The following is a 14930-nucleotide window of genomic DNA, read 5'->3' on the forward strand; positions in this document are numbered from 1 at the left end:
GACATTCCCCCTTTGTATGTGTCATCAGACAGGCCCCGCCCACTAGTGCCCATCTCTCTCTCATTAGCATAGGACATTAGTCCTGCTTTAAATCTGCCACTATGCTGACACACAGGCATTTGTAGCTCCACCCTCTTCTGAAAAGAGCACAACCTCATTTGCATTTAAAGCGACAGTCACCAGAACACCACAATTAGGATCAAAGCCTGAAAGGGTCAGTTTCAGAGAGCGGGAGAACAGTATCTGTGTGCTGTTTTGAGCTCAAGCTTCACTACAGACACCAGAGATGCATTTTACATCTGATTAAAAGGGGCAGAGTAGGTCTTCTTTAATTATAGAAGTAAGAAAGAAAGCGTAGAAGCACATGAGTGTGAGTAAAGGATGTGGAACTGTTGATTTGTGTGTACCTGTATGAGGCGCGCGGCTCGTCTCTGCCTGCAGAAGTGCTTTCTGTCCCTCTGCGTCCGGAAGCTTCTCTGCAGGCAGACGATCCTCCTGAGCACCTCCTGATGGAGCTCGTCCTGCAGCCGCTGCCGGAGCCGCTCATGCAGGAACACCTGCCACACACACACACACACACACACACACACACACACATCTCACAATACACTTCACAGGTGTCTTAGGGCCAGGACACACCAACCCGACGGTCGGCTGTTTGGTTTTGTTGGTCCAGTTGGTGTGTTTCATATGTTGTTTTATACATCAGCTCTCGTCAGGTTGACGTCGAAGCTTATTGACCCAACCCCAGCATTGGCTGAACAGAGCGCTCTGATTGGTTATCAAGCAACGAATCAGAGCACGAGTGTGTCATGGTTAAGTGATGTAGCAAGTAAACAGTTCAAGTCATGAAGAGGCCGGCTGTGTGTTCGCTACTTTTGTCAGATATTTGCAAACGATATGGATTATTAGATTATCAGACGCATGACGAGAGAGAGGGCGAGGCAGTGGCGCAGTAGGTAGTGCTGTCGCCTCACAGCAAGAAGGTCGCTGGTTTGAACCTCGGCTCAGTTGGCATTTCTGTGTGGAGTTTGCTTGTCCTCCGGGTGCTCCGGTTTCCCCCACAGTCCAAACACATGCGGTACAGGAGAATTGGGTAGGCTAAATTGTCCGTAGTGCATGAGTGTGTGTGTGAATGTGTGTGTGGATGTTTCCCAGAAATGGGTTGCGGCTGGAAGGGCATCCGCTGCGTAAAAACTTGCTGAATAACTTGGCGGTTCATTCGGCCGTGGCGACCCTGGATTAATAAAGGGACTAAGCCGACAAGAAAATGAATGAATGAATGACGAGAGGGAATCCCTCCCCAGTGAAGGACGATTACTGGAATAACACCGCTTTGTGCACGCTTTGTGAACATCAGAAGTTTGGTTTCGCTTTGTGGAACTAAAAATAGATAGCGCCCGCAGCTGGAGCTGAAATACACGTCCTCTAACAGCAGGGGTGTCCAAACTCAGTCCTGGAGGGCTGGTGTCCTGCAAAGTTTAGCTCCAACCCTAATCAAACACACCTGGGCCAGCTAATCAAGCTCATACCAGGCTTTCTAGAAACAGCATTGGAGGTGTGTTGAGGCAAGTATGAGCATGTATTTATTTAAATTACTTCTAATTTACTAATGAAACATGGTGAAGTGTTCAGTGTTTTGAGGGACATTTAGTGTATAGACTTTAGTTGGATGGTTTCAGTGGTTGGGTCAAAGTGTTCAAACTATGCGTCTAATTTGACTTTACTTCTAGACTATATATAGATACAACCAGCTTACAGCTTACAGTGTCTATCAGTCCTCTAGATCTGCCAGTTCCAGACTGTTGAATGAATAGACTGATTGGTGTGATTATGCATTCATAATGGTATGAACCATTATAGGGGTGGTCAGTGTGTCTCTTACCATACTGCGGCCCACTTGATAGCCGCTGGGCTCCAAGTCTGCACTGCGCAGGAACTCTCGGATGCCCATCTGACTGGCACTGAATCCAGCCGGCAGCAGAACGTGGAAATGATGAGCAAAATCCTGGAGAAACACACAACGGCTGACTCAGAGAGACGTGAATCATCTTTAAACTAATCTTTTCCCGAACACACACTGTATAAACAGCTCTTTTAAAACATGGCAACGTCAATTTCTGAAAAGGGCTGATTGAGCTTTAAATTGAATGTGATCAGTGATTTAGGACATTTTCAACACTGACCTGAACTGAATCAAAAATGATCAGGTTTACAATCGAAAACTGCAACACTGACACTGAACTGAATCATTCATACATGATTAAGTTTACAACACTGACAGTTACTGAACTGAATCAAAAATGAACCAAATCAAATTTATAAATGATGAATTTTGCAAATGCCATTAATTATGAAGGTGATTTGGATCACTTACTGAACTGAATCAGATCCATAACTGATGAAATATGCAACACTGACACTTACTGAACTGAACCAGACGTCAAAAATGTTTCAGTTTTCATTAATTATAAACTGAATGCAGACACTTGCTGAACTCAATCAGAAATGAACTTATCAAGATTCACGATTGATTCATACTGATGCTTAAAGGAATGAAAACTGAACTGAATCAGGTACTTAATTAATGAGAGTTGCAACACTTACTGAACTGAATCAGAAGTTAACAGTGTTTCAGTTTAATAATTATGAATCAAATGCAGACACTTGCTAAACTGAATCAGAACTGAACTGAATCAGTTTCGTGATTCATGAACATATTAGAACAACTACTAAACTGAGACATTTGATTCATAATTGATTCACTTTGCAACATTGACACTTGCTGAATCAAAATGAATCAGAAGGTTGATTCAGTTCTTTTATTATTAATTAAATGTTACATAGTTTAGTAATGAATCAAGAATCAAGAGGTGATTTAGTTGAGTTCAATAGATTCTTTTCATTCATCAGCATCTTAACTCCTTGAAAGTTGCTTATATTTTGATCTTTTTAAATAATGTATGAATATTTATACGCATTTATGTATATATTATATCATCTTTGCATCAAATTACAAAAAACTGAAAGAACACATGTGTAATGCAGTGTGTATGGGGGCAGGACAGTAAATCTGCCATTATCAGTCTCACACTGTTGTTTTCCTCTTTCTGAAAGTCTTGATAATGCCATCCTGGAGCTTTTCTGCTATAATTTTAGCAAATAGGATTGTAGAATGATGATTTGTTGTGCTATCCCAATCACTGACCACTTCTGCTGCTGAGAAACACACTTAGTGATGTGATGTGTGTTTGCTGACCTTAAAGCTGTACTTGACGCTGTATCCAGACTGTCGTATCCTGACGGTCTCCAACATGCCGGTGTACCTGAGCTGTCGCAGCACCAGCGCATCATTGAAGCGCAGAGGAAGCTGTGAGAGAACTACAGTTAAACATCTCCTGTAGATCTGCTGATGCAGTGATGACAGTGCAGAGGCGATACACACCTTCTCTGCATTAGAGCGGATGCACTTGACGAAGTACGGCTCCGACTGCCCCAGCGTCTCCATCAGCTTATTCAGAGAAACCTGACACAAGAGCACATGTCAGCGCTGCGAGTCTCCAAATGTACTTCAGGTTTTAACATGGCACTGTTGTTCTAGTTTAAGACTTTAATTTTGCTTTGCTGATCTCCTGCTGTAGCGTCACATCCATCCATGGTCAAAACACACACACACACACACACACACGTTCTTATTATATAGCATCAGCTCTATTATCAGTGTTTGAAATGCTTGTTCTCAGTGCACCTGGCCTTCCCAAGAGCATACTCAGATGACCATACTATGATCTGATTGGTCAGTCAGCATTACTCTGCTCTGATTGGTCAGATGATTAGATTGCCCAGCTCTTATTGGTCAGGCGACTCTAACTTGTTCTGATTGGTCAGATGGTTCTACTTTGCTCTGAATGGTCTAATGGCCAGACTCTTTTTTGATTGGTCAGATTTCCATATTCTGTTCTGATTAGTCAGATTGCTTTGCTGTGCACTGATTGGTCTGATGAGCATACTTTACTCTGATTGGTCAGATGCTTATATGGATTAACTCTACTCTGATTGGTCAGATGGCTCAACTCTGCTCTGAATGGTTAGATTGCCTTACTCTGACTGGTCAGCTGGCCATACTCTGCTCTGATTGGTTAGATTGCCCTACTCTGACTGGTCAGCTGGCCATACTCTGCTCTGATTGGTCAGATGGCCACACTCTGCTCTGTTTGGTCAGATGACCACACTCTGCTCTGATTGATCAGATGGCCATACTCGGCTCTGATTGGTCAGATGACCACACTCTGCTCTGATTGATCAGATGGCCATACTCGGCTCTGATTGGTCAGATGGCCACACTCTGCTCTGATTGGTCAGATGGCCACACTCTGCTCTGATTGGTCAGATGGCCACACTCTGCTGATTGGTCAGATAGCCACACTCTGCTCTGATTTATCAGATTTCCCTATTGTGACTGGTCAGATGGTCATTCTCTGCTCTGATTGGTCAAATTGGCCTATTCTGACTGGTCAGATGGCCATTCTCTGCTCTGATTGGTCAGATGGCCACACTCTGCTCTGATTGGTCAGATGGCGACACTCTGCTCTGATTGGTCAGATGACCACACTCTGCTCTGATTGGTCAGATTTCCCTATTGTGACTGGTCAGATGGCCATTCTCTGCTCTGATTGGTCAGATAGCCACACTCTGCTCTGATTGGTCAAATTGCCCTATTCTGACTGGTCAGATGGCCATTCTCTGCTCTGATTGGTCAGATGGCTTTACTCTGCTCTGATTGGTCAGATGGCGACACTGCTCTGATTGGTCAGATGACCACACTCTGCTCTGATTGGTCAGATTTCCCTATTGTGACTGGTCAGATGGCCATTCTCTACTCTGATTGGTCAGATAGCCACACTCTGCTCTGATTGGTCAAATTGCCCTATTCTGACTGGTCAGATGGCCATTCTCTGCTCTGACTGGTCGGATGGCTTTACTCTGCTCTGATTGGTCAGATGGCGACACTCTGCTCTGATTGGTCAGATGACCACACTCTAATTTATTTGATCAGATGTCTCTTCTCTGCTCTGCTCTGATTGGCCTGATTGCCCTACTCTGCTCTGATTGGTCAGATGGCCACACTCTGCTTTAATTGATCGGATGGCCATACTCTGCTCTGAGTGGTCTGATGTCCATACTCTGCTCTGATTGGTCTACTGCTGTCTGACAGGTAACAGGTGTGTTTCTCTCACGTTGAACTGTGCGCTGATGCTGGGCGGTTTCTTCTTCTTGTGCAGATGCAGCAGTGATTTAGTGATGCGGTCGTGGAGCGTCAGACTGCTCAGATACTTCAGAGACTTCACATCCAGCAAGTGCTGCACACACACCAAAACAGACAACGATTATACAGTATATATCATGACTACTGTCTGCATTTGAGAGACATATACATTTAAGAAACAACCAACACTGAGTATTTCACACATTCAAGTCGTGAGGTTTACCTTAGGGAGGCTGGGTTTGGGCTTGTAGTTCTTGTTTCTCCTTCAGAAAAACAGAGTTAGTCTGTACTGTCCAACACAGAGTGACTTTAAGCTTTTGTTTATTCGTTTATCTGAGACTCACATGAGGATTCCCTGCGCTCGCTCCAGCAGACGGTTGTTGACGGAGTTGACGAAGATTCCCTCGTCTTCATGAGCGAACGAGGAGACGCGCTCAGACCTCCAGCCACGACCATTACTGAGACAGACAATAATATTAATAAATGAATAAATGAAATACATTACATGCATAAACAGCAAATAAAATGCAGAAAATATGCAAATTGTTTTTAATGGAAATTAATGTGTGTGTACATAATTATGTATGTGTGTTCATAAATGAGTATTTCATTTTTCACTGAGTACATTACCTTGGTCAATAATGTTTATAATGAATTAAACAATTGGAGTTATTCATTACAAATGATTTATAAAATAATATTAAAATAATAGGGTATATGTGGAGCTCTTCCCATACTGATAACCCTCCGGTGAACGCTTAATGTGACCTTTTTTCCATTTTATACGCTTCCTTTAACAGCATCGATGTTGTAATGTAATCAAAATACAATCAGTTAAATAGACTTTGGCATTCATTTAGTTGCTCAAATGTAAAACAAGTTAAAAAACAGTTTAAATTAAATCCATTATATACACTATATCCTGGACCAGGCCGTATCCTGAGCAGCTGCTGTGGTGGTCATGGAGGAGTGGAGAGCATGAGACTGATTCCTGCGCTCCAGGGACAGACGAGTCTTCGCTGAGGTCCAGCTTCCAGCCTCCGGCGCCTAGACTGCAGCTCTGCACAAGACGTTTGGCCAGTGGAGAAATGGTCGAACCCAACTGAGTCTGATTTCTCTTGATGTTTTTTAATTCTTCACTTTTGCCAAGTGGTGAAGTTTTCTTCCCTCGCCACTGTCGCCACTGGCTTGCATGGATCAGGATCAGTAGAGCTGTGCATGGATGGATTTGCTCTTCAGTGTTTGGACTCTCAGTAGTGACTATTGAACTGAACTTTAACTCTGAAAACTGAACTGACGCTGTTTCAATCGACTATGATCTTCTATGTGAAGCTGTGTACATTGTAAAAGCGCTATACAAATAAAGGTGAATTCAGTTGAATATGCTGTGGGTAAAATAAATGTTCATATTATAAAGACATGGCAGGGAGAAATGTTGTTTAATGCAGTGCTTCTTGCACAGTCTGAGACCCACTTTATATTGGATATCAGTGGAGATCGCTGATTTATAAAGAAAACAGACCTGAATTGTGTTGATTTTGTAATGGCATACAGTTCACCGGAAATGCTTGACCAAGGTTACTGACAAATTAAAAGTCCTTCCGCATACTTCTGCATATACTCTATTACACCTGTGCATAACAATGACAATGAATTTTTTTAAACTACGGTAAAATTTGTAATTTGATCTGTAGTACCATAACCCAAGCTGTGGTATTTAATTTATTTACATGTTATAAAATAACCATAATTACTTTATATGTTTAAATAAAACCTAATTTACTGAAGTAGGCCCACACGGAATCTGCGCGCGTAGAACTCCCGCAGATATTCAGCCCATCATTAATTCTGATTATGAGTAAATGTGTGTAAATCTATATTTATTCGGTTTTTAAATTAATTACAGTAATATTATTGACTAATATGAAAATGTTCATCTGGTATATGCACGATGCAGTTTGTACAGTAATATGTTCTGTCTTTTAGTAGAGATATATTATGACAGACTTGCTTTGTTTACCAAATTAAGTGAATCTAATTGGATTTGCATTTTAAACATTAAATAAAGGTTAAAAAGATTTTATTTTTTATTTCATATATTAAGGTTTTATTTTTGAAACTCCCAAAATAATTTAGCAGAAATCTGCAGATTTTTACTAAAATTCTTTGCAGGAATCGCAAAAAAACGTCCGCAGATTCTGTCTGGCTCTACTTATTACACCTGTACATAACAATGATAATGACTGTAATTTTAATTTTAAAAAAAAAAACTACGGAAAATTTGTATTTGATCTGTAATACCATAATCCCAGGTTGTAGTACTTTATTTATTTACCTGTTATAAAATAACCATAATTACTTAATATGTTTAAATAAAAACCTAATTTACACATTGTGTACATTTATTACAAAAATACCATTTTATTATTACAATTTCATCACTTATGAATATTTCAAACTGTATATTTACTCTAAAAAGTATATGTGACATTACAATTGTTAACAATTATTCAAAAACGATTATTTATTCTGATTTGATTAATTAAATTAAAACCCAGGATTTTATAAAGAAATAATAAAAAAATGTCAATTTAAAACATTATTTTCATTTACATTATTAGCGGCATATTTTAGGATAAATAATTTTATTTTATTAACCTGTAAACGTTTTATTGTATCAATAAAATAAACATTAAAATAGCCACATTAATTATTAACTATAAAAATAAACTTGCATAAAAGCTCGGATTCACTTTTTCATGTATAATATACCTATAATAATAGGGCAGTACGGTGGCGCAGTGGGTAGAACAATCACCTCACAGCAACAATATCACTGGTTTGAGTCTCGGCTGGGTCAGTTGGCATTTCTGTGTGGAGTTTGCATGTTCTCCCCGTGTTGGTGTGGGTTTCCTCCGGGTGCTCCAGTTTCCCCCACAGTCCAAACAGTAGCCTTGGTCGTACTTGGCCGTAGTGTATGAGTGTGAATGTAAAACGGGTGTTGGGTTGCAGCTGAAAGGGCATGCTGGATAAGTTGTCGGTTCATTCTGCTGTGGTAACACGTAATTAATAAAGGGACTAAGCCGAAAAGAAAATGAATGAATAAATGAATAATATATATGATTTATTTTAAACTACTAGTATTATTATTTTTATAAGACTATTACTTTAAAATTCAGTAGAATTATTAATAATTATTAAATATTAATGCATTATTTTAGCTGCAATACTTTAAGTGAAAGTAAATGCGCTGGGAAATTATATTTACTTCTCCATTATATTTCAGGTTACTGTGTGTGTGTGTGTGTGTTTCTGCTATATTTACCTGCTGAAAGTGTTTGCCCCCTGCAGGTCTGAAAGTGGCGTTCGAGGGCTCCTTCTGCTCACACACGAGTCTGACATTCACAACACACACCATCAGAGTCATAGTCAATGTTTATTAGCAAAAAAACTCCTGAAGCAGCCGCTCTTACTGTATCTGTCGTCTTTGCAGCGCTGCAGGATCTCAAGGCTCCGCTGGTGAACGGGGTGATGCAGAAAACTGAAACTGTCCACACTTTTCTGAGGCTGAAGATGAACATCAGAGCCTGGAGAAGCAGAGAAATGCAGAAAACATGCGAGTAAATCAAGAAGAAGAGCTTCATTAATGATCGATCACGCTCACATGTACGGTTTTTATTGGTGAAGATTGACTGTTTGTGTTTCTGCATCAGCAAAACCCTTTAATAATAGAGCATTTATCACTGAGATGTTTACTAACATGCAGACATGTGCAACTCTACTGGCCAATACGCTTTCAGTATTTATTTCATATTTAAATAGCTTCTAAACAAAATTATAATGATAATAATAGTGCTGTGTTTTTAATGTTTACGAAGCAGATGTGCTGTATTTTCAGTGTTTATAAAGCAGACGTGCTGTATTTTAGGTGTTTATAGAGCAGTTGTGCTGTATTTTAGGTGTTTATAGAGCAGATGTGCTGTATTTTCAGTCTTTATACAGCAGATGTGCTGTATTTTAGGTGTTTATAGATCAGTTGTGCTGTATTTTAGGTGTTTATAGAGCATATGTGCTGTATTTTAGGTGTTTATAGAGCAGATGTGCTGTATTTTCAGTCTTTATACAGCAGTTGTGCTGTATTTTAGGTGTTTATAGAGCAGATGTGCTGTATTTTAGGTGTTTATAGAGCAGTTGTGCTGTATTTTCAGTGTTTATAGAGCAGATGTGCTGTATTTTGAGTGTTTATAGAGCAATTGTGCTGTATTTTGAGTTTTTATAGAGCAGTTGTGCTGTATTTTAGGTAATTATAGAGCAGTTGTGCTGTATTTGGAGTGTTTATAGAGCAGTTGTGCTGTATTTTAGGTGTTTATAGAGCAGATGTGCTGTATTTTAGGTGTTTATAGTGCAGATGTGCTGTATTTTAAGTGTTTATATAGCAGATGTGCTGTATTTTAGGTGTTTAAAGAGCAGATGTGCTGTATTTTCAGTGTTTATAGAGCAGATGTGCTGTATTTTCAGTGTTTATAGAGCAGATGTGCTGTATTTTCAGTGTTTATAGAGCAGATGTGCTGTATTTTAGGTGTTTATAGTGCAGATGTGCCGTATTTTAAGTGTTTATATAGCAGATGTGCTGTATTTTAGGTGTTTAAAGAGCAGATGTGCTGTATTTTAGGTGTTTAAAGAGCAGATGTGCTGTATTTTCAGTGTTTATAGAGCAGATGTGCTGTATTTTCAGTGTTTATAGAGCAGATGTGCTGTATTTTAGGTGTTTATATAGCAGATGTGCTGTATTTTCAGTGTTTATAGAGCAGATGTGCTGTATTTTCAGTGTTTATAGAGCAGATGTGCTGTATTTTATGTGTTTATATAGCAGATGTGCTGTATTTTCAGTGTTTATAGAGCAGATGTGCTGTATTTTAGGTGTTTATAGAGCAGATGTGCTGTATTTTATGTGTTTATATAGCAGATGTGCTGTATTTTCAGTGTTTATAGAGCAGATGTGCTGTATTTTAGGTGTTTATTTTAAGTGTTTATAGAGCAGTTGTGCTGTATTTTGAGTGTTGTGATGCTGTATTTCCACTAACCGCTGCTCCGGTTGTCTCTGTGCTGGAGTCCGGCATGTCTAAAAGCCACGAGCGCCCTGAAAAAGGCCCGAATCACGGCCCATCTGAAGCTGGCGACAGGATCCAGACCCATCAGCCCACAGATGAAGGCCTTTCTGCTGCTCTTCAACAAAGACACAATGTCCGGACGCAGGTGATCCGTGTTCTTCTCCCGGAAATCCTGACGGCACAACAACACCTCATTAGGAGCGACTTACGGTTGTATTATGACACATGCATTGCTTTATTTACCTTTAGGATTTCACACACACACACACACACACACACACACACACATTATTCAAACAACCATACAAACAACTGTATTTTATATTCATTCTATTGCTTTATATTCTTATTATGCACTTTTTAAATCAATAATTACAGTGAATATTACAGTAATAATAGCAGTTTGTTATTGACAGAGTGTTGGGAACACAGTTTCTGTCCTGAAGGATGACATGAAGCATCTGCTGTTATAATCGACACATCTGCTGAAACGCCTTCAGTAAACACATAAAACACACACACGGACCAACAACATCTGCATGTGTGTGTGTGTGTGTGTGTGTGTGTGTGTGTGTGTGTGTGTGTGAAGATTTAACCCCCTGCCAAACATGTGCTCCAGATTCACTCACAACCAAGAGACTGAATCCAACCAATCAGATTAATCCTCAGAATTAGGTCACTGTGTGTGTGTGTGTGTGAACATATGCAAACGCTCAGTTAATCTCACACACACAGATATGAACATGCTTAACCCTCAGGATCTGTAAGACTGGTTTCACATTCTGCTCAGTTTTGGACCTAAAGAATCTGAATAGACTGGAATAAATGCTAATGTCTGTATTTTTGTGTTTAATCGCTGTATTAACACAATTTAATTGTTTTTTTAATCACATTTCACTTTGTTTTCATTTAAAAATGGAGGAATACTCTGATATTTCATGTTTTATATTAATCATGCCAAAAATCTACAATGCTAAATATTTATGTGTTTTTAATAACCCTGAGAAATGTTATGAGATTATATCACTGTGTAACATTAATAAGAACATATAATCATTATCCCCATTGGAATGAATGTAATTTAATATATTTAGTCAAAAATAGTTCATTAATAACCTAAATATATTTATAATAACAACAACATTACTATTTTAAACCTTTCAAACACAAAATCAACTGACTTGCATTAAAATTACATTTTAGATGGAAAAGTGATCAATACTATATTTGTTTGTCAACAAGTGTACACACACACATATTTAATTATTATTACAAAATAATAAATATATTTTTATTTATTTTTTATATTTAATTTATTACTTTATTTTGTATTTTTTAATTACCATGATTGTTATTCGTATTATTAAGCTTATTTCATGCAATTATTTTTTTTATTGTTGTTGTGTTGTTTGGTAATTACTGAAAATTTTTTTTTAATTATTTTTTAAATATTTCCTAAATGATGTTTAACAGATTCAGGAAATTTTCACAGTATGTCTGATAATGTTTTTTCTTCTGGAGAAATTCATATTTGCTTATTTTGGCTAGAATAAAAGTAGTTTTTAATTTTTAAAAAATCATTTTAAGGTCAATATTATTAGCCCCTTTAAGCTATGCATTTTTCGATAGTCTACAGAACAAACCATCATTATACAATAACTTGCTTAAATACTGTAACCTGCCTAGTTACCCTAATTACCCAAGTAAAGCCTTTAAATGTCACTTTAAGCTGTATAGAAGTGTCTTGAAAAAAGAGAAAATAAATCAGTTATTAGAAATGTGTTATTAAAACTATAATGATCAGAAATGTGTTGAAAAATACTGTTTGAAGTGCAGTGAACATTAATAATGCGGATCTCTGTGTTAAATGTGTGTTTGTTCTGACCTTGACGCTGTATTTGACTTTGCCGGCGTAATGGCGGATGATGAACGCCGGCTCCATGACGGCTGGAAACTCCATATAAGCGTTTCCTTCGTGCTGCCGCTTAAACTTGTCCAGCAGAGTCTGATTGGACGCCTGCGGAAAACTACAACACACACATATTAACACACAATGCACACAGATTCATCAGAATATACAGATTATTTCAGATGTATCGCTGGGTTCACACCAAATGTAAATTTAAATATTTGTGTGATGATTACATACAAAGGCAATGCAAATGCAGAAATACAGGTGAATTTCCACCGGGTGGCACAAATAACGCTGTATGCATGACACGTTTGCAACAAACAGATGGAATTCTCCTCAATTTCAATTCCTGCAGAAGTTGAACAAAACTTTGTGTGAGCCGAAAAACATCCCGTGAGTAGCCTAGAGCCAGTGATGCAACACACATGTTATTATCGCATAAAATGTGAACCCAGCATGAGGCTTTAGACATCAATATTTCATCACTACTGTACAATAAAAATCATACGATGGCAAAAAAAAAAAAATTAAGAGCTTTGTCTCTGCATTTCGTCTGGTGAGTTTCGGTTGTTGTTTTGTCAGGTGAGTTTTAATTGCTGGGTATTGTCAGCTGCGTTTCGTCAGTGAGTTTTGCGTGTCGTGTTTTGTCTGTTGCGATTTTTCAGGTGAGCTTCGTTTGCTGTTTTGTCAGGCGAGTTTTGTTTGTCGTGTTTTGTCTGTTGCATTTTGTCAGGTGAGTTTTGTTAGGTAAGTTTCGTTTGCTGTTTTGTCAGGGGAATTTGTTGTTTATCGTCTATTGCATTTTGTCTGTTGCGTTTTGTCTGGTGTGTTTTGCCAGCTGCGTTTTGTCTGGTGCATTCGTCTGGTGCGTTTAGTTTTTTTTTTTTTTTTTTTACAGTGGCGAGGAAAAACTTCACCAATTGGGGAAAGTGAAGAATTAAAAAACCTTGAGTGTGCTTTTTCTGGTGCGTTTCGTTTGTCACGTTTTGTCTGATGTGTTTTGTTTGTCGCATTTTGTTTGGTGCGTTTTGTCTGGTGTGTTTAGTTTGGTGGGTTTCATCAGTTGTGTTTAGTTTTTTGTGTTTTTCTGTTTTGTTTAGTTAGGTTAGTTTTGTTTGTTACATTTTCTCTGGTGTGTTTTGTTAAGTGGGTTTCGTTGGGCAAATTTCATTTGCTGTTTCGTCAGGTGAATTTGTTGTTTTTCGTCTGTTGCATTTTGTCTGGTGTGTTTTGTTTGTTGAGTTTTGTCTGGTGTGTTATGTCTGGTGCGTTTGTCTGGTATATTTCGTCTGGTGTGTTTTGTTTTGTGCGTTTCGCCAGTTGCGTTTATTTTTTGTTTCGTCTGTTGCATTTTGTCTGGTGTGTTTAGTTTGTTGCGTTTTGTTAGGCGAGTTTTGCTTGTTGCATTTTGTCTGGTGTGTTTCGTCTGGTGTGTTTTGTCAAATGTGTTTCGTCTGGTGTGTTTTATCAGTTGCGTTTTGGTTTTTTGGTGTTTTGTCTGTTGCATTTTGTTAGGTGAGTTTTGTTTGTTGCATTTTGTCTGGTGTGTTTTGTCTGGTGCGTTCTGTCAATTGTGTTTCATCTGGTGTGTTTTGTCAAATGTGTTTCATCTGGTGTGTTTTGTCAAATGTGTTTCGTCTGGTGTGTTTTATCAGATGCATTTTGTTTTTTTGGTGTTTCGTCTGTTGCATTTTGTTAGGTGAGTTTTGTTTGTTGCATTTCGTCTGGTGTGTTTTGCCAGTCACAAAATGTTATTCGTCTGCTGCATTTTGTCAGGTGAGTTTTGTTAGGCAAGTTTTGTTTGCTGCGTGATATCAGGTGAGTTTTGCTTGCTGCATTTCATCTGGTGAATTGTTGCGTTTTGTCTGGTAAGTATTGTCTGTTGCGTTTTGCCTGTTGTGTTTCATCTGCTGTGGTGAGAAACTCACTTGCACTCCTCGTCCAGCAGGTGGAGCAGTGCTGTGGGCTTCTTACTGATGAGGTTGATGCAGGCCGTATTATCAATATAATCGATCATGTGCCAGTTGATGCCCTCAGATCGATACTCCTCCTGATCACATAAGACATCAGACTTAAATCCTCTTCAACTTTTAATATTACATCTATTAACTTCATTTTACCATTTATTTATTAAACTCCACCCTAGTGTGCTGTTTGAGGATGACTAGTTTAAACTAAGTGACAATTATAGAATAAATAATAAATAGGAAATTAACTACTCCGACTTTTCTAAAGCACAAACATCAAAAATCTAACACTCCTACAACCTGAATAAGCATAATTACTGTAAACCCCCAGGTATGTTGCTATTGCAATGCTGCCACTGTACAGCAAGTCCTCCTCAGAGCAGATGTCCATGAGTGAGGGTCTATATGTACTAATGAAGGTCATGTGACGGTTGTTCATGTATTCTTCACCTGCTCCAGTTTAAAGACGTGCTGGTTAAAGTAATGCTGCAGCGTCTCATTGGCGAAGTTGATGCAGAACTGCTCGAAACTGTTGTTCTCGTAGTCCTCGAAACCGAAGATGTCCAGCACACCAATGGACAGGATCTGAAACACACACACACACACACACACACACACGCGCATTGTCTATGTGAACAGGAATGATTATTAATACGCGAGTAGGAGAAGTGTGA

The 14930-nt window shown here is 38.7% G+C and overlaps 2 protein-coding genes across 2 annotated transcripts in view; both read right to left on the bottom strand.

Moving 5' to 3' along the window:
• twf1a (twinfilin actin-binding protein 1a) overlaps window positions 1–14930 on the bottom strand; it is a 606573-nt gene that overhangs the window by 382933 nt on the left and 208710 nt on the right. The gene's annotated exons all lie outside the window — the stretch shown is intronic.
• The window catches only part of myo9ab (myosin IXAb), a 65610-nt gene that overhangs the window by 24612 nt on the left and 26068 nt on the right, over window positions 1–14930 (bottom strand). Inside the window, exons 10-22 of the mRNA NM_001423784.1 lie at window positions 14707–14841; window positions 14218–14339; window positions 12263–12404; window positions 10351–10549; window positions 8740–8853; window positions 8592–8661; window positions 5611–5724; window positions 5490–5529; window positions 5238–5360; window positions 3446–3526; window positions 3260–3370; window positions 1886–2008; window positions 408–557 (exon numbers count right to left, since the gene is read on the bottom strand). Of these exons, the coding sequence (NP_001410713.1) occupies window positions 408–557; window positions 1886–2008; window positions 3260–3370; window positions 3446–3526; window positions 5238–5360; window positions 5490–5529; window positions 5611–5724; window positions 8592–8661; window positions 8740–8853; window positions 10351–10549; window positions 12263–12404; window positions 14218–14339; window positions 14707–14841 (1524 nt within the window). The remainder of the gene's footprint in view (window positions 1–407; window positions 558–1885; window positions 2009–3259; window positions 3371–3445; window positions 3527–5237; window positions 5361–5489; window positions 5530–5610; window positions 5725–8591; window positions 8662–8739; window positions 8854–10350; window positions 10550–12262; window positions 12405–14217; window positions 14340–14706; window positions 14842–14930) is intronic.

The sequence above is a fragment of the Danio rerio genome, chromosome 25 (genome assembly GCF_049306965.1).
Source record: "Danio rerio strain Tuebingen ecotype United States chromosome 25, GRCz12tu, whole genome shotgun sequence".
Taxonomy (NCBI): domain Eukaryota; kingdom Metazoa; phylum Chordata; class Actinopteri; order Cypriniformes; family Danionidae; genus Danio; species Danio rerio.